General features: G+C 39.0%; 2 protein-coding genes across 4 annotated transcripts in view; both read left to right on the forward strand.

The window, feature by feature from the left end:
- Positions 1–26,126, forward strand: part of ITGA1 (integrin subunit alpha 1) — a 328,522-nt gene that overhangs the window by 151,084 nt on the left and 151,312 nt on the right. The window lies entirely within an intron of this gene.
- Positions 6,212–11,360, forward strand: PELO (pelota mRNA surveillance and ribosome rescue factor). The gene is made up of 2 exons (XM_010386057.2): positions 6,212–9,864; positions 10,157–11,360. The coding sequence occupies exons 1-2, from the start codon at positions 9,139–9,141 to the stop codon at positions 10,586–10,588; spliced, it is 1,158 nt and encodes a 385-aa protein (XP_010384359.1). The 5' UTR covers positions 6,212–9,138; the 3' UTR covers positions 10,589–11,360.

A 26,126-nucleotide genomic window follows, 5' to 3' on the forward strand; every position in this document is an offset into this window, starting at 1 on the left:
GATCTGAGAACGGACAGACTGCCTGCTCAGGTGTGTCCCTGACCCCTGAGTAGCCTAGCTGGGAGAAATCCCCCACCAGGGGCAGTCTGACACCCCACACCTCACAGGGTGGAGTACACCCCTGAGAGGACACTTCCAAAGGAAGAATCAGACAGGTACACTCGCTGTTCAGCAATATTCTATCTTCGGCAACCTCTGCTGCTGATACCCAGGCAAACAGGGTCTGGAGTGGACCTCAAGCAATCTCCAACAGACCAACAGAGAGGCCTTCTGACTGTCAGAAGGAAAACTATCAAACAGGAAGGACACCTATACCAAAACCCCATCAGTTCGTCACCACCATCAAAGACCAGAGACAGATAAAACCACAAAGATGGGGAAGAAGCAGGGCAGAAAAGCTGGAAATTCAAAAAATAAGAGCGCATCTCCCCCTGCAAAGGAGCGCAGCCCATCACCAGCAACGGATCAAAGCTGGTCAGAGAATGACTTGGACGAGAGGAGAGAAGAAGGCTTCAGTCCATCAAACTTATCAGAGCTAAAGGAGGAATTACGTACCCAGCGCAAAGAAACTAAAAACCTTGAAAAAAGAGTGGAAGAATTGACAGCTAGACTCATTAATGCAGAGAAGATCATAAACGAAATGACAGAGATGAAAACCATGACACGAGAAATACGTGACAAATGCACAAGCTTCAGTAACCGACTCGATCAACTGGAAGAAAGAGTATCAGCGATTGAAGATCAAATGAATGAAATGAAGCGAGAAGAGAAACCAAAAGAAAAAAGAAGAAAAAGAAATGAGCAAAGCCTGCAAGAAGTATGGGATTACGTAAAAAGACCAAATCTACGTCTGATTGGGGTGCCTGAAAGTGAGGGGGAAAATGGAACCAAGTTGGAAAACACTCTTCAGGATATCATCCAGGAGAACTTCCCCAACCTAGTAGGGCAGGCCAACATTCAAATTCAGGAAATACAGAGAACGCCACAAAGATACTCCTCGAGAAGAGCAACTCCAAGACACATAATTGCCAGATTCACCAAAGTTGAAATGAAGGAAAAAATCTTAAGGGCAGCCAGAGAGAAAGGTCGGGTCACCCACAAAGGGAAGCCCATCAGACTAACAGCAGATCTCTCGGCAGAAACTCTACAAGCCAGAAGAGAGTGGGGGCCAATATTCAACGTTCTTAAAGAAAAGAATTTTCAACCCAGAATTTCATATCCAGCCAAACTAAGTTTCATAAGTGAAGGAGAAATAAAATCCTTTACAGATAAGCAAATGCTTAGAGATTTTGTCACCACCAGGCCTGCCTTACAAGAGACCCTGAAGGAAGCCCTAAACATGGAAAGGAACAACCGGTACCAGCCATCGCAAAAACTTGGCAAAATGTAAAGACCATCGAGGCTAGGAAGAAACTGCATCAACTAACGAGCAAAATCACCAGTTAATATCATAATGGCAGGATCAAGTTCACACATAACAATATTAACCTTAAATGTTAATGGACTAAATGCTCCAATTAAAAGACACAGACTGGCAAACTGGATAAAGAGTCAAGACCCATCAGTCTGCTGTATTCAGGAGACCCATCTCACATGCAGAGACATACATAGGCTCAAAATAAAGGGATGGAGGAAGATCTACCAAGCAAATGGAGAACAAAAAAAAGCAGGGGTTGCAATCCTAGTCTCTGATAAAACAGACTTTAAACCATCAAAGATCAAAAGAGACAAAGAAGGCCATTACATAATGGTAAAGGGATCAATTCAACAGGAAGAGCTAACTCTCCTAAATATATATGCACCCAATACAGGAGCACCCAGATTCATAAAGCAAGTCCTTAGAGACTTACAAAGAGACTTAGACTCCCATACAATAATAATGGGGGACTTCAACACTCCGCTGTCAACATTAGACAGATCAACGAGACAGAAAGTTAACAAGGATATCCAGGAATTGAACTCATCTCTGCACCAAGCGGACCTAATAGACATCTATAGAACTCTCCACCCCAAATCAACAGAATATACATTCTTCTCAGCACCACATCGCACTTATTCCAAAATTGACCACATAATTGGAAGTAAAGCACTCCTCAGCAAATGTAAAAGAACAGAAATTATAACAAACTGTCTCTCAGACCACAGTGCAATCAAACTAGAACTCAGGACTAAGAAACTCAATCAAAACCGCTCAACTACATGGAAACTGAACAACCTGCTCCTGAATGACTACTGGGTACATAACGAAATGAAAGCGGAAATAAAGATGTTCTTTGAAACCAATGAGAACAAAGATACAACATACCAGAATCTCTGGGACACATTTAAAGCAGTGTGTAGAGGGAAATTTATAGCACTAAATGCCCACAAGAGAAAGCAGGAAAGATCTAAAATTGACACTCTAACATCACAATTAAAAGAACTAGAGAGGCAAGAGCAATCACATTCAAAAGCTAGCAGAAGGCAAGAAATAACTAAGATCAGAGCAGAACTGAAGGAGATAGAGACACAAAAAACCCTCCAAAAAATCAATGAATCCAGGAGTTGGTTTTTTGAAAAGATCAACAAAATTGACAGACCGCTAGCAAGGCTAATAAAGAAAAAAAGAGAGAGGAATCAAATAGATGCAATAAAAAATGATAAAGGGGATATCACCACTGACCCCACAGAAATACAAACTACCATCAGAGAATACTATAAACGCCTCTACGCAAATCAACTAGAAAATCTAGAAGAAATGGATAATTTCCTGGACACTTACACTCTCCCAAGGCTAAACCAGGAAGAAGTTGAATCCCTGAATAGACCAATAGCAGGCTCTGAAATTGAGGCAACAATTAATAGCCTACCCACCAAAAAAAGTCCAGGACCAGATGGATTCACAGCTGAATTCTACCAGAGGTACAAGGAGGAGCTGGTACCATTCCTTCTGAAACTATTCCAATCAATAGAAAAAGAGGGAATCCTCCCTAACTCATTTTATGAGGCCAACATCATCCTGATACCAAAGCCTGGCAGAGACACAACAAAAAAAGAGAATTTTAGACCAATATCCCTGATGAACATTGATGCAAAAATCCTAAATAAAATACTGGCAAACCGGATTCAGCAGCACATCAAAAAGCTTATCCACCATGATCAAGTGGGCTTCATCCCTGGGATGCAAGGCTGGTTCAACATTCGCAAATCAATAAACGTAATCCAGCATATAAACAGAACCAAAGACAAGAACCACATGATTGTCTCAATAGATGCAGAAAAGGCTTTTGACAAAATTCAACAGCCCTTCATGCTAAAAACGCTCAATAAATTCGGTATTGATGGAACGTACCTCAAAATAATAAGAGCTATTTATGACAAACCCACAGCTAATATCATACTGAATGGGCAAAAACTGGAAAAATTCCCTTTGAAAACTGGCACAAGACAGGGATGCCCTCTCTCACCACTCCTATTCAACATAGTGTTGGAAGTTCTGGCTAGGGCAATCAGGCAAGAGAAAGAAATCAAGGGTATCCAGTTAGGAAAAGAAGAAGTCAAATTGTCCCTGTTTGCAGATGACATGATTGTATATTTAGAAAACCCCATCATCTCAGCCCAAAATCTCCTTAAGCTGATAAGCAACTTCAGCAAAGTCTCAGGATACAAAATTAATGTGCAAAAATCACAAGCATTCTTATACACCAGCAACAGACAAGCAGAGAGCCAAATCAGGAATGAACTTCCATTCACAATTGCTTCAAAGAGAATAAAATACTTAGGAATCCAGCTTACAAGGGATGTAAAGGACCTCTTCAAGGAGAACTACAAACCACTGCTCAGTGAAATCAAAGAGGACACAAACAAATGGAAGAACATACCATGCTCATGGATAGGAAGAATCAATATCGTGAAAATGGCCATACTCCCCAAGGTTATTTATAGATTCAATGCCATCCCCATCAAGCTACCAATGAGTTTCTTCACAGAATTGGAAAAAACTGCTTTAAAGTTCATATGGAACCAAAAAAGAGCCCGCATTGCCAAGACAATCCTAAGTCAAAAGGACAAAGCTGGAGGCGCCACGCTACCTGACTTCAAACTATACTACAAGGCTACAGTAACCAAAACAGCATGGTACTGGTACCAAAACAGAGATATAGACCAATGGAACAGAACAGAGTCCTCAGAAATAATACCGCACATCTACAGCCATCTGATCTTTGACAAACCTGAGAGAAACAAGAAATGGGGAAAGGATTCCCTATTTAATAAATGGTGCTGGGAAAATTGGCTAGCCATAAGTAGAAAGCTGAAACTGGATCCTTTCCTTACCCCTTATACGAAGATTAATTCAAGATGGATTAGAGACTTAAATGTTAGACCTAATACCATAAAAACCCTAGAAGAAAATCTAGGTAGTACCATTCAGGACATAGGCATGGGCAAGGACTTCATGTCTAAAACACCAAAAGCAACGGCAGCAAAAGCCATAATTGACAAATGGGATCTAATTAAACTAAAGAGCTTTTGCACAGCAAAAGAAACTACGATCAGAGTGAACAGGCAACCTACAGAATGGGAGAAAATTTTTGCAACCTACTCATCTGACAAAGGGCTAATATCCAGAATCTACAAAGAACTCAAACAAATATACGAGAAAAAAACAAACAACCCCATCAAAAAGTGGGGAAAGGATATGAACAGACATTTCTCAAAAGAAGATATTCATACAGCCAACAGACACATGAAAAAATGCTCATCATCACTGGCCATCAGAGAAATGCAAATCAAAACCACAATGAGATACCATCTCACACCAGTTAGAATGGCAATCATTAAGAAGTCAGGAAACAACAGGTGTTGGAGAGGATGTGGAGAAATAGGAACACTTTTACACTGTTGGTGGGATTGTAAACTAGTTCAACCATTATGGAAAAGAGTATGGCAATTCCTCAAGGATCTAGAACTAGATGTACCATATGACCCAGCCATCCCACTACTGGGTATATACCCAAAGGATTATAAATTAGTCTACTACAAAGACACATGTACACGTATGTTTATTGCGGCACTATTCACAATAGCAAAGACTTGGAATCAACCCAAATGTCCATCTGTGACAGACTGGATTAAGAAAATGTGGCACATATACACCATGGAATACTATGCAGCCATAAAAAAGGATGAGTTTGCGTCCTTTGTAGGGACATGGATGCAGCTGGAAACCATCATTCTTAGCAAACTATCACAAGAAGAGAAAACCAAACACCGCATGTTCTCACTCATAGGTGGGAACTGAACAATGAGATCACTTGGACTCGGGAAGGGGAACATCACACACTGGGGTCTATCATGGGGAGGGGGGAGGGGGGAGGAGGGAGGGATTGCATTGGGGAGTTATACATGATATAAATGATGAATTGATGGGTGCTGACGAGTTGATGGGTGCAGCACACCAACATGGCATAAGTATACATATGTAACAAACCTGCACGTTATGCACATGTACCCTAGAACTTAAAGTATAATAAAAAATAATAAAAAAAAAAAAAAAAAAAGAAAAGATAATTAAAATAGCAAAAACAAAATAAAAAAAAAAAAAAAAAAAAAAAAAAAAAAAAAGAAAAGAAGTGACATTTTAAATAGAGAAGTTAGTATGAGTTAAGGTAGCAAATGAGAAAGTTCCTAGCATATGTAGGAAACAAAGGTTACTTTCAAGGTGGAATATAGGATGCCCTGAGGGGAAGAGTGGGAAGTAAATTTGTAAGGCCAGTGCAATTTGGGATTGTAGCGAGGGATTGTAGACGTTAATTCATAGGGAATGAGAATCCAAAATGAATCAAAATAAAAATATAATGATTGGTCTAGAAATACTAATCCATAACACAAAATCTGGGTGAAAACGTCTAATAGTCAACTACAGGTTTAAATTACAAAAAAAAAAAAAAAAAAAAAAAAGGAAAAAAAGTTCCCAACTATTGCAGATGTTTCACATAAAACAGTAATTCTATGAAAGATTTTATAGTATGCTCAATTATGGAAGCACATTGATATTTTTTAAAATGGCCTGAAGTGGTTTGTCTCATAACTTAAAATAAAACTTTTTTAACCATGGATTTAAGAGTCAATAAGGGTTTTTCACAGGTTTCTAATGTAGCTATATATATATATATATTTTTTTTTTTTTTCTAAAGTAGAATATTAGATCTTTCTCTAAGAGTGTAATGATGACCTAGGCTTGACAGAAGGAAAAAAAAAACTATGTAGAAGACAAAAGTATAATAATTTTAAGAAGTGATAAAAGAGCAGGAAAGGGACTAGTGCCTTTCAAACCCTCTAGGTTGGTTCCCAAGCTGTGAGTTTTTGTTTAACTGGTAAGGGTGACAGTTGAGGGGAAGTGACAGTGGATAATAGCACATAATTTGCAGTGACAAACATGATTACAAACATTCATAATATAGGATGGTGGTAATGGAAAGAGAGGGTATAGAGTTAAGCAGGCCTGAATTTCAATGCTAGTCAATGCTAGTGATCTTGAAAACATTTCTTAACTTCCCCATGGTTGATTTTCTTCTATAAAATTAGGATAACAAATATTTACCTCACAGGGGAGAATTAGAGCATAGGAAAGAACTTGATAAACATTCAATAAGTGATAGCTCTTCAATAAAAACCTTTTGTTAAGATCCTACTGTGTGCTTACCACTGTGATTCTGTGGCTTTTAATCTTTGGCAGACTATGGGAAAGATGAGTTGTACTTAGAAAGATGATCGAGGAGCACTTCAAAGCCCCAGTTCAAAATTATTTCTTCTGTCTCTCTCTCACTCTCACACATACACACCCAAGCACACTTTCGCCCTACCAATTAGGTAGGAATTTTAAGTTAACAAGATACTTTAAAAAAAAAAAAAATACAGTGTCCTTTGGATAGGCAAATCACCTTCACACTTCAGTGTGATCAGTTCTTTGCTTAGTGAAAAGTTGCTGGGTTCTCTTGGAATTGGAAGAAGGCAATGTGAATTAGGAACTTCTTGAGGGTACTCAGTATGATTGGAAGGTGGGAAGGAAGGAGGAAGTAAGGGGAGACATAGAGAACGAGAAACAAAGAGAAAAGAGGCCACAAATATTAATAAGTAGTGGTTCTTACTTGGACTTTCCCCTTGGAGGGGACCTTTCCGTCACCTGATAATCTCTTAGGAAGATAATTGACATTTAAATTGTGAAGCCTGTCAGTTGAGAAAAATGTTGAGACAAGTCTCAATCATTTTAGGACGTTTATTTGCCAAAATTAAGGACGCGCGCCGGCTATGCCTTTCTGGGAAGATGATTTTGAGGGCTCCAAATTTAAAGGGGAAAGGGTGGGATACTGAGAAATACAGTTTTCATGTGAGAGGTTGGCAGGGGGAAAATAATCATGCATGCCTCTGTCTGGCATAGTGAGTCTGAATCTGCATTTTTACATAAGATAACATAGATAAATGGGGCAGGAGAACAGTCAGATATGCATTTGTGTCAGGTGGGCAGAGGCTGAAAACAGAAGCTATCCATTTACATTCCCATGGTAAATTTTAATATAAACACTTTAGGGTAAAGATCTTGGCGCTCACTGAGAATTTCCTTGTGGGCAAAATATGAGCGACGTGTGTAGCTTTTCATCTGGTAGCCATCTCATTCAAAAACCAAGAGGCAAGGCAATTTTGTGTGACCCAGTTCCCAGCTTAACTTTTCCCTTTGGCTTAATGAGTTTGGGGATCCGAGATTTATTTTCCTTTCACAAGCCTATGCCAAACTCAGATTCCTTCCTTTCATCCCTGTTTCATCTGTTCAGGCTGGTTAGTTCCCCTTTCCAATCCACACAGAGTAAAACAGAAAAGACAGTGAGAAGCTATGTGTGCAGGACTCTTCGGCGCTCCACTCCATCTCAAGAAACTTTTGGATTTCTTTGTTTTTTCTATTCATGGGTCTTTTAAAGAGGCAATCCCACTTCTCCATTTCCACTTCCTAATAAAGAATGCTAAGTAACTTAAGGATTGTATTTAAATTATGTAGCTATTCAATCAGGGTCAGTCATAGTTAATTGTTTTCCCCCACTTCCCATAGCCTCGACTTTTAGCTTAGCTGCGGCAGTGAAGATCTGGCCCTAAGCTATTGCGACCCAACCCCCACCCTAAACATTTCACAGGCTACTGGACTGCGGAAAGCTGAGGCTGCCAACTTTGGAGCCTAGGTTTCTCAGGACATCAGGTCAAGCAACTGAGAGGTCCACCCAGGGGTAAATTCTTCACATAGTTTCTTCTCTCTTGGGACCAGCGCTTTAACATCTGGGTTAATGAGATCGTGCAGACACGGTAACTAGGCGCAGAAAACAGCTGGACACGTTGCTGGGCGCCCAGACGGAACGTGATCAGTAGTTCTCAGAAACCGCGTCTAAATACCAGCTCCAACAGGCTTGTAGCGTCCGAGTGCGGATAAGGCAAGAGCAAAAACGAGAATAGCTTGGGCCTTTGGGGCCAAATCTGCACTTCTGAGAGCTACTTTTACTGCTAAGTTTTGAAATTCAAGTTACCCAGAGGGAAGCGTTGCAGAGTGGCAACTGCAGCCAATTAAAACTAATATTTGCACTCAGACACTCCCCGGATTCTTCACAGACAGGGATGGAAGAGAAAACTTAGGAAGTTCAAGTTTGGCATTAAACTAAAGGACTTGCCACCACTCTGCGCCTTCTTTAGGGAGTTCATTCTACCGGAACGCCTCACAACTTAGTGCGCCTGCGCGTGCGCGGACTGCGGCCCCTCCTCCCCTTTGGGGACGTGAGACGTGCGTCGGGTCGCGGGACGCGGGCTGCGCATGCGCCTTCATTACGGCAGCCCGCTGCTCCGGGCTGCCAGCGGGAACCGCGGAGTGGACGAGTTTCGCTGCTGTGTTTCCCATGCCTGTTAGGGGCAGCGCGCCCGCATACTGAAAGAGGAGAAGATAGAGGAAGTGCTCCCCTAGGCTGCAAGAGTCGAAGCAAGAGTATTTCCTTCCCGCCAGGCAAGTGCGCATAGAAACCGGGCCCCGCCCCCTTCCCGGCCTGCATTCCCATCCACTCTCCGGGGCGGAGGTGAGGACCTCTTTGGTTCCTGTGGTTCTGTCAGTGAGCCCCTTCCTTGGTCATGAAGCTCGTGAGGAAGAACATCGAGAAGGATAATGCAGGCCAAGTGACCCTGGTCCCCGAGGAGCCTGAGGACATGTGGCACACTTACAACCTCGTGCAGGTGGGCGACAGCCTGCGCGCCTCCACCATCCGCAAGGTACAGACCGAGTCCTCCACGGGCAGCGTGGGCAGCAATCGGGTCCGCACTACCCTCACTCTCTGCGTGGAGGCCATCGACTTCGACTCTCAAGCCTGCCAGCTGCGGGTTAAGGGGACCAACATCCAAGAGAATGAATATGTCAAGATGGGAGCTTACCACACCATCGAGCTGGAGCCCAACCGCCAGTTCACCCTGGCCAAGAAACAGTGGGATAGTGTGGTTCTGGAGCGCATCGAGCAGGCCTGTGACCCAGCCTGGAGCGCTGATGTGGCGGCTGTGGTCATGCAGGAAGGCCTCGCCCATATCTGCTTAGTCACTCCCAGCATGACCCTCACTCGGGCCAAGGTGGAGGTGAACATCCCTAGGAAAAGGAAAGGCAATTGCTCTCAGCATGACCGTGCCTTGGAGCGGTTCTATGAACAGGTGGTCCAGGCTATCCAGCGCCACATACACTTTGATGTTGTAAAGTGCATCCTGGTGGCCAGCCCAGGATTTGTGAGGGAGCAGTTCTGCGACTACATGTTTCAACAAGCAGTGAAGACCGACAACAAACTGCTCCTGGAAAACCGGTCCAAATTTCTTCAGGTAAAACAATCTTACCCAGGGATAGTTAAGAATGGGCAGAGGGATTGGTATAAACTACTCCTAAAGTTTTAGAACTGGGAAAAATAAGAGGAGAAAGTCTTTACTTACCTGGGATTTTCATGAGATAATGAAATAAAAAAAAAGAGAATATTAAATGTCTAGCAAATTTGTGGAGTCAACTTTGCTGAAACATATGAAACCTTATTAGCGCTTTTGGCTTTAAGCCTTTGTGGGCTGATTAATGGGTGTTCTGAGAGATTCTTTTGCCTAACTTTTATAATTGTGATTCTAGGTACATGCCTCCTCCGGACACAAGTACTCCCTGAAAGAGGCCCTTTGTGACCCTACTGTAGCTAGCCGCCTTTCAGACACTAAAGCTGCTGGGGAAGTCAAAGCCTTGGATGACTTCTATAAAATGTTACAACATGAACCGGATCGAGCTTTCTATGGACTCAAGCAGGTGGAGAAGGCCAATGAAGCCATGGCAATTGACACATTGCTCATCAGCGATGAGCTCTTCAGGCATCAGGATGTAGCCACACGGAGCCGGTATGTGAGGCTGGTGGACAGTGTGAAAGAGAATGCAGGCACCGTTAGGATATTCTCTAGTCTTCACGTTTCTGGGGAACAGCTCAGCCAGTTGACTGGGGTAGCTGCCATTCTCCGCTTCCCTGTTCCCGAACTCTCTGACCAAGAGGATGATTCCAGTTCTGAAGAGGATTAATGATTAAAACTTAAAACTGAGACAATCTTGTGTCTCCTAAACTGTTAACAGTACATTTCTCAGCTTCCTTGTGACAGAAAGCTGCAAGAGTGGCACTTTTTGATTCATACAGGGATTTCTTATGTATTTGGCTACACTAGATACTTTGTGATTGCTAGGACATGTATTTAAACAATAAAAGGAAATAATCTCCACGTACTACCATCTTTATTAAATTGGGTAATTTTTATAGGAATTATGAGTTATCTGTAGTACTTGGAAACAGAAAATGTGTGTATTTAATAACGATGGCTATACAGTATATTGTTTGGGGTAAATTGTAAAATTTCACACTGCATGCTTTGAAACAGTTTTCCTTAGAAAAAGCTTTTGCTAACTTATCCTCAGTTTACATTTTTTTAAATTTTAATTCTGCATGGTGTTCTTGCATTGCATTTAATGATCCCTTTTCTCCCCACCTCCACACACTACATATTTTTTAGATTTAAATAGTTTTACTATTTTAAATGATTGCCGTACAATTAGTAGACTTGAAGACAAGTTTTAAATATTTTTCTTCAAAGGCTTGTTGAACCAATCATGTTAAAAGGAAATTCTTGGTTTGGTTTTGTTGTTGTTAGCATTAGTCATATTTGATTTAGAGGGTAACTTAATCAGTTATTTTTAGATTTTTAGAGCTTTGATCTGCTAGGGATTGTCAAAATAATCTCCTTGAGGCATCTTTATTTTTAAAATGAGATGGAAGTATGTGATTTGCTTGTTATGTGGCTAATTAGTGGCAAAGCTGGAAGTCATTCCCAGTCAGGACTTTAGCTCTTTGCAACAAAACGTACCATATTATTATTTATTTTTTGCTTGTGAAAGTTATACTTTATTCTGTTTTATATTTGTATGTGGCATTAATTTGGGTTTGCACGTTTTTATTGGACTATTTTAGTTGTGAAGAAGCCTGTTCCAAAGTTTAAGTCACATGACCAGTACGTGGCAGTTTACTTAAACTCCAGTACTCTTTACTATCATTGACTTAAACTCCAGTACAATTTACTGTAATTATAGAATTGTGCAAATACCTCCGAGTTTAAGATATTATTTTTATTAAGTATTTTTGGTGCACATTTCTAAAAGTTAAGGAAGGAGCCTCGGTAATGGAATTGCTTCTTGACCTTTTCAAACCTCAATTTAGCAAAATAGTAATGATGTAATAGTGATGATTCAGTTTTTAACTGCTGGATCAGCAACGCCTATTTCAAGTAGTGATACTAAGTAAACTTTTGCCTGTCTTTCTTGTGTCTGTGGGCCTTCCTCCTGGTGTGAAAGACTTGGGGATTTTTTGTAAGCTTCTTAACTAGTCTGAACCTTTTTATTTCTTGTAGGGAACTGACACTTCCCCATACTTTAAAACTCACATATTTATATTTTTATAAATCTACCTCCTAATTTAAAAATAATTGAGATTGTCATTTCATTATAATTCCATGAGTATCTTTAAAATACTGTTTAAATATGTTACTAAATAATTTAATAAGAATGTAAAAATGAAACCACTGAGATTCTTAAAGTTGGAACCTGATTGATAATTATATTTTCAGTAAGGATTTGGAGATTTTTGGACATTTTTACTCTCATAACCTATGCAGTACTGAAATGAGGCCTAAAAAGTATAACCAATACATGTTAGGCCATAGGTTCTCAAGTTTAGCTACCTGTTCACCTCAACTTGAGAGCTCTTAAAACCCTCAGTGTCCAGGTTGCAGCCGAGACTAATTAAGTAATGTTTTATTCCTAGAAATGTTTTTTTTTTAAAGCCACCCAGATGATTCCAATAGGCATCAAGGCTGAGAGCTACTGATTCAGGCCTTGCTATTCAAAAGTATGGTCCATAGACAGCAGCATCCCTGAGAGTTTGTTAGAAACTAGAATTCAGGGATCTTTTGTAGACCTACTGAGACAGACGCTACCTGTACCAACATCTCTGGATGATTCCTGTACATAATAAAATCTGATAAAGGCACTAGGTTATTTTTCCTATGCTGGTAAATATCTGGCAGGGGTCCCCAGTCAGGAAAAAGATTTGAGTATTAAGGTCTTTCAAAAGAGTTAACTGGCCATACTCAACTATAAAACCTCTATAAATTTCTGTTTTTATGTCTATGAATTATTTAATTAAGTAAAATTTAACTCATTTTTAAGAAATTACATTTCTGTTATCAAGAATACAATTCTTACTAGATCATAGGTGAAAATGACAAAATGATAGCAAATTAAAAATTCAAATAATTATTTTTGACTTTTCTAGAAGATATAATGGTCTCTGGAAAGCATAGACGGTAGTCTAATTCCAACTACTACTCATTAAGTATTGGATATGTGATAAAAACTCTATAACTCCAATGTACCTTCTCTAATGTACTGTAAATTTCTATTTCCTATCATGTGCTTACAAACAAAGATTTGCTATGCCCACTAAACTCAGTAAATGAGAAGCTTGCACATTATTTCATTTTGCTATAGATACGATACATATCAAATGACACTTATCTACTCCTGGTCCCCCATTTGTATGTTAAATGCCTTGTTAAAATGACAAGATTGTTGATCCTGGATTTCACTTTGATTACCCTCCTAGAAACAGATTGGATCTTTCTCTTCCCAGGTGCCACTAGAGTAGCTTTGTAAAGCTCATTTTTCTTTATCTTTACTTAGTTTCTGTCTCTAACTTTAGTTTCCTTTTTCAGTTTCCCTAATTCTCTTAACTGCCGTTTATCTTTAACAGAAGTTACTAATTCTGGAATTCATATATTCTGGAACTGAAATTATCTGTGTTCCTAAACAACCAAGTATACATATGAAATGGTCTGTACATTAATCCCCCATAATAGCAGCTCTTATTTGGGAAAGGGTTATAGTACATTTAAATTATATGGTTTTCCAAGCAAGTTAAGACTGCTATTTGTGTTTAGTGTCAGAATATGTTGAATTAGAAGTTGAAGAGTTTCTAAAGTGATTCTAAGGGCTTGAGGAGAGATGAACCCTTTTTCTTAGAGCAAGAGCTTAGATATGGGGTGTCTATATTTATATTACACTAATCATTAAGAGTAATATATTTACTTTTATCTATTTTTTAGTGCCTTTTTTGAAACAGTCACTGGGCTAGATGTGGGGAAGACAAACATGTAAGCAAATCACTGTTATAAGTAACTTGTACAAAGTGTGTAAAAGGACACAGTGCTGAAAGGGGTCACTTTTAGGAGGAACTTTATAGAGCAAGGACCAGTAAGTTTACCTAAAATGGGAAGAAGAAATATGGAGAAATTAAGTGGGAATATGGGGAGGGGAAGTGTGCTAATCACCTAAGAACCTCTGTGCCACAAGGAGGAGTTTGGGTCTGACCATTAGGAGAAACAATTACAAAATTTAAGCAGCATGCTAAACTGCATTTCACAAATATCACTCTTCGGCAGCCTCAAGGATGGATTGGAGGAGGTAAGACTGGAGGCAGGAAGACTGGTTAAACAAATGCATATTAAGAAGATAGGAGAGAAAAATAATAATGGCCTTATCAAGGGCAGCGATAATGTTCCTTGCAATAGGAATGACCAGAAGTCAATAGGCAATATTAAGAGACGGGATCAAAAGGACATGACTGCAGATTGTTGTTTAGAGTTATGGAAAAAAGTAGAATCCAAAGGTAAATCTCAGATTTCTTGAGTGGTGGGAGAGATGACACAAAATGTAACTTTAAAAATGGTAATTTAAAAAAAAATGTTTTATATGGTGGTGGTTAAATTTACTAAAAGATTTTTCCAGGATTCCCATAGTGCAGGAATTAGCAAGCTGTATCTCATTCAGGCCAAACCAGTTACTGCTAGTGGACCCCATAGCCTTGTGCTCCCCATCTGAACTTGGTATCTGATTTGTCTCACCAGACATTTGCTTCACTTCCCCTTTTATTCCCTGAAGAACCACAAGAGTCTGAACTGTGGCATCAATTTTGCAGTTTGATTTACATCTTTCTTAATGATTTGAAACTAATTTGTTTCAAAAATTGATTTTGACCAGCCCACAATTTTGCTGGTATATCATGTTTAAGTAAATGAATTCTCCAGCAGTGAGTGCAACTAAAGGGAAGAGCTGACGAGCAACTTAAAAAAGAACTATTAATTCCGGTAAAGTTGGTAAAACGCTCAGTAAAATAATTTTCTTACAGTTGATGTCAGCATATTTAAACTTTGTGGTGTGATTCAGTTTATATACTCTAAGAGATTTAGTGTTTTAGAAAAGTGCTCTTCAAGATTTTCTTAATGTAGTATATGTATCTCTCATGAATTGATTTAGAAATTTAGTGTAAAAGTGTTACTACAGAGTCAACAACATGATGTATAAAGGAGCTAGGATGCAATTATAATATTTTTGTGAATCAATTATGCCTTTTTAGGAAAAGATTTAGAATTCAAAAATGCAGCTAATAAAGATATTAGAAAATAAAATCTATAAGAGTAGTTTGGGATTTAACAAGGAGAACAATCAGAAGTTACTAAATATGGTCATCAAGTAGTAAACTTTACTTAGAAATAAAAAAATTGACCAAGTTCAGTAAAGAGATATTTATTTAGGTTAAAAATACCATTCAGAAACATTGCGAGAAGGTATTTGTTAATGGAAATACCTTTTCAGTGGAGATGATAAAGTCTCATTCATTGTTTTTCTTTATATAGTAAGAATTAGTCCTTTAAAAGTGTGTGATATATATCACCATCTGTATTCTCATCTACATGTTACAGTATTATTTCTAAATTTCTAAGAATAATCTGTAAAATAGCATTTTGCGGTATTTAAGATCTCTATTTTTGGTAACATGTTTTTATATTGTGTTGAGATAAGTAACACTGATTAATTGGAATATTATGAATGTTTTAATTTAAATTGAGAAATGAATGAATTTCTGTAAGGACAAACACCTTTGTGTGTAGTAGTATAGTTGCGTACAAATTTGAGGCTGCAGTGTTTGCTTTATACAATGAATATTTTAACTCTATAATAATTGGCATTGATATGGGAAGGTCTTAAATTTTCAGATTTTGTTTGTTAAGGATGATAACATTTATGATAAATTGTGAAGACTTGGATATCAGTCTTCTTTTAAATTTCCTTTCTTTATTTCCTAAAATTGCCTACATTAAAACCCCATTCTTTAGAATGTTAGTTCAATGGAAATGCCTTTTTTCTATAATGTCAGAGATTTAAGGAATTTAAAGCTTATTTCTATTTGGGTGCCACATGTGTTTTCAAAACACTCGATACTGAGGCAAGAGCAGTATTTGCCAAGTAGCAAATACAAGAGCAAAATGTTTTGGCAGTCATATTGCCTGACTTTGCCCAGGGTTGGTACTACTGTCCCCACTCCAGGAATGGACAACCTGTTATAACAAAAGTAACTGTGTGCTTATTAAGTGTCAGGTATTATGTTAAGTGCTTTAAAATGCATTAGTCTTTCAAGATCCGTGTTAGAAGGGTTTCGTCTTTACTATTTTCTGATGCAAAAAATTGAAATTAAAGAAAGTTAAATAATTTATCCAAAGTAACATAGCTAGTGGGTGTGATGAGGTGCTCCCTCAGCTTTCACCCTAAAAAAAACTAAGAATGCCAGTTCTTCTCAGCTTTCAGTTTGGAGTAGGCAAACACGTATCTAAAAATAAAAATAAATTATTTGATGACACTAAATTTTATATAATCAGCCAAAGTTTATGCATTTTTTATGTTTTTATTATTTTGTCATCTCTCATGAAAAATCAGGAACTCAATTCTATGGTCCTGTAATCTATCTGGATCATAGTGGAGAATTAGAAAAAGCAGAGAAAATGTGGAAATCTGTGTATTAAAGCAATCCCCTCAAGCATTACCCATCATCCATTTATTGTTATTTCACACCTAGTTTCAGCAAGATTTTTTTGTTTGTTTAATTTTAAACCTACAATTAAGTCATGCACTATTTCAACAAACTTTTTTTTAATGATGCACCTTAAGTAGCTGGAACTATGCTACCCCTGGGTATGCAAGGATGAATTAAGACAGTTTTCCCTGCCTTTAATCTAGAAATTAGATAGCAGCAGGAGATGACTACAAGTGACCAAGTTAACAGAATTGATAGCAGTCAAAAGTGACAGCTGATAGTGGGAGTGGATCCTGAAACACTGTCAAAAGGAAAAAAGCCTAGGGTATTATAGAGTTTTCGTTGGGGCTTGAGGATGTTACTGAGTACAATACCAGTATCTGGTGTTCACATTGAGGAAACGATCAAATTACATTCAGTGTATTCTGTTAAAGAAGTTAAATACATGTAATGTCTTTCAAAATGATTTTCATCCAAAAATAGTTGTACTTAAAAAAGTCTTTAGCTGTCATACCTAGAATGACTTCCAGATAACCAGTTTTACTATGCCTTTATAGTCTCAGTAATAAACTCAAATAATTGTTGAAGGATGAATTTTTGTTAAGGAAAAAAAATCCCAGTAGGTTTTAGTTGTACAATTTATTCAGAGATAGGAGGTCCTTCTGAGTTCAAGACTACGTACCAGAAGTTTTATGTCTGGAATTTTTCATCAAGTCCTAGTGTAAACATTGACTAGAACTTTTTGTTTGACACCATTATGAAAAATTGCTCTGTGGATAGAAAACATTTTAATCTTGTGTTTCAGTTCATTTGATCTGATGATCATAATTTATAATTTATTTTTCCTCCCCAAGTGTGTTGTTGACTATAATTCATTTTTTCTTTCTTTCTTTCTTCTTTTCTTCTTTAGGAGGGAGGGAGGCGGGGAGGGGGGGGGAGGAGAAGGAGGGAGGAGGAGGGAGGAGGGAGGGATCGGGCTTCTTTTTCTTCTTTCTTCTTTCTTTCTTTCTTCTTTCTTTCTTCTTCTCTTCTTTTTCCTTCCTTCCTTCCTTCCTTCCTTCCTTCCTTCCTTCCTTCCTTCCTTCCTTCTTCCTTCCTTCTTCTTTCTTTCTTTCTTTCTTTCTTCTTTCTTTCTTTCTTTCTTTCTTTCTTTTTCTTCTTTCTTTCTTCTTTTCTTTCTTTCTTTCTTCCTTTCTTTCTTTTCTTTCTTTTCTTTTCTTTTCTTTTCTTTTCTTTCTTTTCTTTTCTTTTCTTCTCTTTCTTTCTTTTTTTTTTATGAGTTTGAAGAGGAAGCCTAAAATACATTTCAGTACATCACTCTGAATCACTTAGAATCATAAGCGGTTAAAGCTGTAAGGAACTTTATATATCTTCGGACCTAGTTACTTCATGTTACAGATGTATTGGTAACTTGCTCAAACACAAGAGGAGTTTTTCACAGGGTCCACATTCCTGTTTGATACATCTGGTTCCAATGTTACCTATTTTTTGTCACCTATTCATATTGAGTAATTTGGGGTAGAGGAGCAAGGAACAATGCAAGATTCAAAAAATGCCTTAAACCAGGCCGGGCGCGGTGGCTCAAGCCTGTAATCCCAGCACTTTGGGAGGCCGAGACGGGTGGATCACGAGGTCAGCAGATTGAGACCATCCTGGCTAACACCGTGAAACCCCGTCTCTACTAAAAACAAAAAACTAGCCGGGCGTGGTGGCGGGCGTCTGTAGTCCCAGCTACTCGGGAGGCTGAGGCAGGAGAATGGCGTAAACCCGGGAGGCAGAGCTTGCAGTGAGCTGAGACCCGGCCACTGCACTCCAGCCTGGGCGATAGAGCGAGACTCCGTCTCAAAAAAAAAAAAAAAAATGCCTTAAACCCTCCTTATTTATCAAATTATCACCTTGTGGCAAAGCAGTTTTTCTCTGAGCAGCATCGCTGAGACTCAAACTTAGTTTTGAAGTCTTGTTCATTCCTTGAAGGAGTATTTATATTTCCCTATAGGGAACTGTTCCTGCCTTTCTTCTGAGAACCATTTCATTATTCTGAAAATCATGCACTAAGTACCTACTATGTGACAGGGACTCTGATAGCCCCCAGTGATCGGAGGTAAAGAAAGATCACAGTCCCTTCCTTGCAAAAATACACAGTCTACAATGGGTAACAAATGGTAAAGCAGAAGTAATAGCAGTGCAATGTGGCACAGGAACATGGGAGCTCAGAGGGCTCCTAACTCAGCCTGACTTTAGCGAGGAGGTATTCCCAGAGTTTAAACTGGCAAGTTCCAGAAGCCCACAATGATCTTCCATTAGTTTCTAGAGTTATCAGGCAAAGGACCTGAGAGCATTCCTCTTTTAAGACCTCTCAACTTTACTTTTTTTTTTTTTTTTTTTTTTTTGAGACAGGAGTCTTGCTCTATCCCCCAGGCTGCAGTGCAGTAGCTCAGTCTTGGCTCACTGCAACCTCTGCCTCCCAGGTTCAAGCAATTCTCATGCCTCACCCTCCCCAGTAGCTGGGATTACAGATACATGCCACCACACCCAGCTGATTGTCATATTTTTAGTAGAGACAGGGTTTCACCATGTTGACCAGGTTGGTCTCAAACTCCTGACCTCAAGTGATCTGCCCATCTTGGCCTCCCAAGTGGGATTACAGGTGTGAGCCACTGCACCTGGCCTCAACTTTACTTTGGTAATATTTTTCTTCTACATAGTGGTCTCTGTATTATCTGATCTCTCTAAATGTTAAATATTTACTGTGGAGTCAACAAACCTGAGAGAAGACATCACGGAGAAGGAGATTCCCTTACCTCCTACCCTCATAAGTGAAAAGGTGTAAGTGGAATCAGATACCGACCAGGGACCATGACCGAAAGGACTCTGCAAGATTGTGGAACCTTTGTATAAGAATATCCATGTTTATGTTGTCTCTGCATTTCTGACATGACTAAGCACTGACTGGTTAAACGAAAAAAGGAAGCTTCTTTCATTTTTAGGACAGCAAAGACGGGGATGGTGAAAGGGGAGTTTGAGACATTCTGTCCCTTTCCATAGCCATTCCTGGAAGAAAGAATGTCCAGGATTGACTGGTTGGTGGGAGCCACCTCGGGGAAAGGGAAACTGACCCCTGGGGACTGAAGTCAGGAATAAAGAAGTGACAGGGAGCTAGCTGGGGCCTGAGGAAGGCCCTGGGGCTGGACACTAGAAAGACCCACTGGGGTCTTTTTTATTTTCTTATTCAACATTTTATCTTTGGTTGTAAAACTCAGGAAAACACCTATAACAAACAATAATAACTTATCTTTTAAGTTGTTCATTTACTAAATGGTGAACGTGGATTGGGTGTGGTAGAAGGAAAGAACATTTTCTGCAGAAGGGAGAAAAAACCACAATCAATTTTAGGAATAAGAATGAACTCTGGGAATAGTTCTCTGACCCTTTGTGTGTCAGCGTGTTCTCAGCCTGAACTGGAAGGAAATGGGATAGCATGTGGAATGTGGGAAAGTGCGAAGAACTGATGCAAAATTCACTATCTGCCTCATTAAATGCACTAGTAGATTTTCAAGAGAATGAGCTTGTTATCACCACAGTAAATTTCTCACTCTGAGCCTACCTCCTTGTCTAAAACTTAATAGAGCTTAATAAGTGTTCAAATTTTCCCTGTCTTTCTGGGAATAATTTTCACCTTTATCTCTGATGATCCTGTACTTTCCCTAGGTCAGAGTAAAATATAATAGGAAATGGATAAGTAGGTGGGACATCTGGAGAAGGTCAAGGCCTTTTTATAATGATTCATTGTAAATTTAAAATTCTTAGATTTGTATTTCATACAGATTCACATATGTTCTGGATGAATTAGAAATTTTAATTGTGAGGATCAAGTAAGTAGTGTAACCAGCTTTCACATTTGTATGAAATTTAGGACTTTGGAAAGGATGTTGCACACTAAAAATTACAAAATAATTCAACGATTATTTGCTACAGTTACAAAGATTATAATATTAACATTTGCAAGAACATTGCATTTGTGAATAACAAGTATGATACAAGTAAGAAATCATCCATGTCATTCTCAGAAGTCATTGTGTGAGAACTGGACTGTGATTCGTGAGACCAGGCCCTGCCACTATGTTGTGTGACTTTAGAAAATCATTTCATCTTTTTGAGAGTTGGTTTCTTCATCTGCAGAATGAACAAAGAAGGGTGGCTCTTGATTTCATAATCTCTCTTGCACATATCTGATTCTACTTGGTGCAGTAACAATAATTGCTTGTTATGTTTGCGATCATGTCTTTCCAGTGAAATAAATCTTCAGTGACTCTCAGGTTTAAAAATAATCTTTTTTGCACCCTATTTTAAAAGCTGCCAGATTTGGGGTTTGGCTGACTACTAAGGAGAGCAGTCTGCTAGAAGGAGCAGATTCCAGAGCTGAGGGTCATTTATTTGGAATGCTTTGCCAAACACTCCCCTATTTTTAAAGTTGTTGGGAGCCTTTAAACTTGAACATGGGGTGGGAGGACAATTGTTGAAACCACTTTGTCAATACGTGCATGAAAATCTTGAGGTTTACAAATAGTTTTTAATAGTTTGCCACATTCCAATGGCATGCCAAGTTTCAGGGTCCTGCCACTTTTCTTCTTGTTATTTTCCTCCCCTATCAACTTTGCTCACTCTCCCAAAGAAACCGGCAGTGAGAAAAAAAAAGGTCTTCATTTTTACTGGAATGCTCTTTCCATTTGGCCAGAGGTTTCTCAAACCAGGCAGCACCAATCACCTACGGAGTTTTAAAATCATAATGTTGCCTGAGCCCTACTCCAACTAAGTCAGAATATTTGGGAAAGGAGTCCAGGCATCTGTACATTTTAAAAGCTCCCCAGGTGCTTCTTATCTGCAGCCAGGTTAAACCAGGAGTGTCATCACTGATTGGCCTATTGGCTTTAATGTGTCCTGTGACAACAATACCAATCAGCCGTCTGGTTAAGAAAAGAGATGGACATAGACATTCTGAAAAGGCAATTTTAAAAAGTTGAGGGGAATGTATTTCTTTAGCTTTAATGCCTCACTGTGGGATTTGTCTATACATTTATGTATTTTAAAATTACTATCATAAATTCACAATACCGACACTGATCAATTTGTGAATGTTTATTGATGCCATTTTCATGCATATGTGTTGCTAAATACAATGGAAGGGGGCCTACAGAAAGGTAGAGAACCCAGATCCCACCCACTTCTTAAAGCTTATGATCATTTTGAGGTGCAAGAATTGTGTAAGACAAGACACAAAAATCACACATGTTACAGAGATTAAAAGCTAATATCACTGAGAACAGGAAGACATTACAATTGGCTAGAATCACCTGAGGAGATGGTACTTGGTTCTGGGCACCCTTTGAATGTTTTTCACTTATCCGGTATGTAAAGATATTAGCTCTGGACTAGAAAATCTTGGATCTCCCACAGGTGAGCTCTGTGACCTTGGGCAAGTCATACTACCTTTATGATCCCCAAATTTAGCTTCGTGAGCTTCAATTTGTTAAATGGAAAAATTTGATAAAACTTCCCTCACAGAGTTGCAAGGAATAAATGATATGATGTAAGCAAAATACCTGAAAATTCCTAAGAGTTTAAGTTCATTTTGTTCCTTCTTATTGCTTTTTTTTTTTTTGACACATATACCACTTAGGCAACAGATCAGCCATGGAAATATGATACAGAAGATCTGCCTCATGCCTGTTCCCAACATAAATCTCTCTCTACCAAAGCTCTCTGTCAGAGATTGTGTTCAAACCAGAACAAGTGAACCCACTCAGTCCAGAGTTACCCTCAGCATGAGGCAGGCTACCCAGATGGTTCTTTGTCTTTATAATATTTTTATTTCTTTATATTTGGTGAAGTACCCACTTTTGTGAGTTATGCACGCAAATGAAGAGGAGTACAGAAGAGCACATTTCAATTGTAATGTTCATGCCAAGAATAGTAACCTCTTCAAGGATACCACTGAGTGCACACAGAATGCTAGGAGGTCTTGATTCTGCTTATGGAAACCACAGAAACTCATCCCTGAGGCTGATTCTATAGCAGCTATGACCCTCATTAAACTTCCAGTCAAGTAGAATTAATATTAGCTATTAGGTTAGATGTTAGGTATTGTCCTTCCCTCCATTTAATCATCTTAGTTCCTATGGTACCTGTTAATTATGATTTGAATCTCCTTCCTTAATGGCTCAGCCTTCTATACCTGGGTGTTTCAGCCATATGTAAGTCATAAACTACAATTATCTTACTATTTATAAGTTACTTGCAAGCAAGAGGAACCAAGTCTTATAATACAAGAGGTGAAGAAATTTTCTGGAAGAAGGTAAAGAGACTCAGATAGGAACAAAGAGAGGAAGGCACAGTCAGAACCCTGCTATAGAAATCACCTATGTCAGGCAATGCGGCTCATGGAACAGCCACCCCCAGACAACCATCACCAGTACACTGGGGCTTCTGAGAGACTCAGCCAGAGCTTCTGAGAATAATCTCTGAGTGTTCACATCAGATTGACTATTGAAAGGTCACATGCCCACATTCTATGGACCAGGAAGCAGGATAAGAGACTATTTTATATGCCTACATCTTCTCCTCTCATCCCCATCTCGTATGTACCTTCCCCAACCAGGAAGAGTGTGGATCTGGTTAGCCAAAACAAAAGAAAATATTCACTAACCATTTTAAAGGAGTTGAAGTAAGGGAACTAATGTTTACCAAATATCTTGCCAAAGCCAGACATTGCATTGGTATTAGGGGAACTGATACACTATGCTGTTATTAGTACCTGTAGTCAGACTGGCATTGTTCAAATCTCGGCTCAGCCACTTGCTGGAAGAAACAATGAATGGTCTTGCTGAGTCTGGACTGGCAGGACTCCAGAGCCTGTTGACATATCACTATTTTATGTAGCTCTGTAGGACTGATTTCACTTATCTTTAGTCTCAGGCTTTAATTCATAATGAGTTGTTTTTCGGTTTGTTTGTTTGTTTTTGAGATGGAGTCTCATTCTGTTGCCCAGGCTTGAGTGCAGTGGCGCAATCTTGGCTCCCTGCAACCTCAGCATCCTGGGTTCAAGCGATTCTTGTGCCTTAGCCTCCCAAGTGGCTGGGACCACAGGCGTGCAACACCTTGCCCAGCTAATTTTTGTATTTTTAGTAGAGGCGGGTTTTCGCCATGTTGGCCAGGCTAGTCTCAAACTTCTAACCTCAGGTGATCCACCTGCCTCAGGCTCCCAAAGTGCTGGAATTATAGGCATGAGAATTGTGCCAGCCCTCAATGAGTTTTTAACACTTAGTGATCCTCATCAGAGATGCCAGTTTGTTAGGAAAACAGACTACATCCCTTTCAGGCTTCATAGCTGCTTAGAAAAAAGCATAATCCTGTAAATTACCTAATCATATAAATAAGTTGAGTAATACAAAATTATTTTTCCTTTTATCTGACTTTTTTCTGAATAAACTACTTTAATCCTGGCTTCAGTTTGCTCATGAGCCCCTGATATTTGAACAAATATCTGATTCCCCCACAGAAAAGAATTAGTCCTCTGCACATTCTGAGAAGTATTTAAAAAAAATAATAAAAATAAATTAAAAAGAAAAAAAAAAGAATCAGTCCTATTGGAAGATTTTAAATGGCTCATTTAAATATTAAAAGTTTATCAGTCTCTAAATTTTCAGCCTGGGAAAATCTCAGCAACGAATTTGATATTAGCCCTGATGCATCATGGAAGTACAGGAAACTGTTTCTACAGACTCAGGTCTTCCTGGGGTCACCTCAGGCCACTTACATCTCTTATCTGTGCTTTTCCTTAGCTGACAGTTGGTTCTGGAATGAGATGGAAGTCAGGAAAGAGGAAGATGATGTTGTACTTTCCCACTGACAACACACACTTGTCTTTAGCCTAAACATTGTTTTCCAGTGCAGCTGTCAGTCTTCAAGTATGGAAGAGGAAGAGAAAAATCAGCTAGCAAATATATCCAGATTTCCTGCTGGGCACCAAATGCTAAGCAGAGTAGGCCAAAAATATTTAATCAAGAAAACAAGATTCACCAGGGTTTTTACTCTCCTAAAGTAAAATCTAAATTTGGAGGTGAGCCAAAGTTAAAAATATAAAAATAAAGCAAGTGTTTCTCTCCTGCTTTCCTAGGGTTGCCAGGTTTTGGGAGCCGGGGATGGGGGAAAATGGTAAAGGAACCATACTTATTATAAAACATTCAAAACAGTGAATGGGAAATACTTCTTCTAAAAGTTTACTTATTGTTTATCTGAAATTCAAATGTAATTGACTATCTAGCAACCCTACATCCTGATATTCAACTTTCATACTCCTCTGGCCATGACTGGCTTGGGCGGGAGAGATCTTTGCCTGAATAGATGTTGGGAGGAGCCTGGTGAATGTATTCCTTCCCAGGATTGGTCTGGAGCCTTTGTTGGAAGAATGGAAAGGGCACTATTCTTCCAACAAATGGAATAGGGATCCCCTTCCCTGTGTTTGGAAAACACTGGTCTAAGCCTTTCAACAATAGCCTTGAATATAAATGAATGTCTACTTAGCAATCATCTTTTCCAGATGATTCTTATATCTTAAAATAATGTTACTTCAAGAAGATGCCTAATTGTAAGACATCCTTACAGTAATAGTATTTGGGGTTATGATGAAATTTGATAATGTGAGATTCTCTTAGAAAATAAAATTAGTAATAAGTAACTACAACTGAGTTTATAATCTTAATAAATTAAAGAAGCTTAATTTAAAATGTATAACTAAATAGAAACTAAGTCACAAAAACTCCTTGGGAGGCTGAGGCAGGAGAATGGCATAAACCCGGGAGGCGGAGCTTGCAGTGAGCAGAGATCCGGCCACTGCACTCCAGCCTGGGCAACAGAGCCAGACTCCGTCTCAAAAAAAAAAAAAAAAGCTCAAATTCCTTGATGACAGGAGTAACATATAACAGGGAGACAGTAGTAAGCAGTGGCTAAGGGTAAAGGCTGTGGAATTACACTACCTGGGTCCAATATCTAACACTTGCTGAACTTTCCTCACCTACAAACTAAGTTACAACCTATTATGTTTTTTTAATTGATTGAGATTATTAACACTTTTTATAATGCCTGGTCCAGAGTAAATGCTCAAAACATTTTACCTATTTTATACGCTAAATTTAAACTTAATCTTTTTGGGACTTAATATATATCCATGCACATTGAGCATATTTTAAATTCAGAAAGGAAACCAATATGCCAGCAAAAACACAGCAAATATTCTTGTTTTCAAATAAAGACTTTCTTTATGAGAAAGTTGAAAATTAAAGATGTTTTAGAGATAGTTCAATGTTAGCCACTCAGAGTCACCGGTTTAAGCCATGAAGTTAGTGTTTATTAATCTAAAAACAATTGTTCCCAGCCATGGCATGAAGTCTTCATGTTGCCCCCAACCCACATAAACACACTAGAAACTTTCATTCTTAGGGAGCGATAGGGAGGCGGGGGGCTAGTGAATGGACATTTTGTTAAGAGCTCACTCACAGGCTGAAGGAGTGTTGAATAGGTCCACCATTAACTACTCTGGCCATACCTCTCTTAGAGATTGGGGTTCTGGTTACCAATGAAGGACCACTGTGG

The sequence above is a fragment of the Rhinopithecus roxellana genome, chromosome 3, assembly GCF_007565055.1.
Source record: "Rhinopithecus roxellana isolate Shanxi Qingling chromosome 3, ASM756505v1, whole genome shotgun sequence".
NCBI classification, from domain to species: domain Eukaryota; kingdom Metazoa; phylum Chordata; class Mammalia; order Primates; family Cercopithecidae; genus Rhinopithecus; species Rhinopithecus roxellana.

Excerpts from the sequence above, each read along its gene's own strand:
- PELO (XM_010386057.2), top strand. The coding sequence starts at position 9,139 with ATGAAGCTCGTGAGGAAGAACATCGAGAAGGATAATGCAGGCCAAGTG. Across the intron at positions 9,865-10,156 it reads ACCGGTCCAAATTTCTTCAG|GTACATGCCTCCTCCGGACA; the intron begins GTAAAACAATCT and ends TTGTGATTCTAG.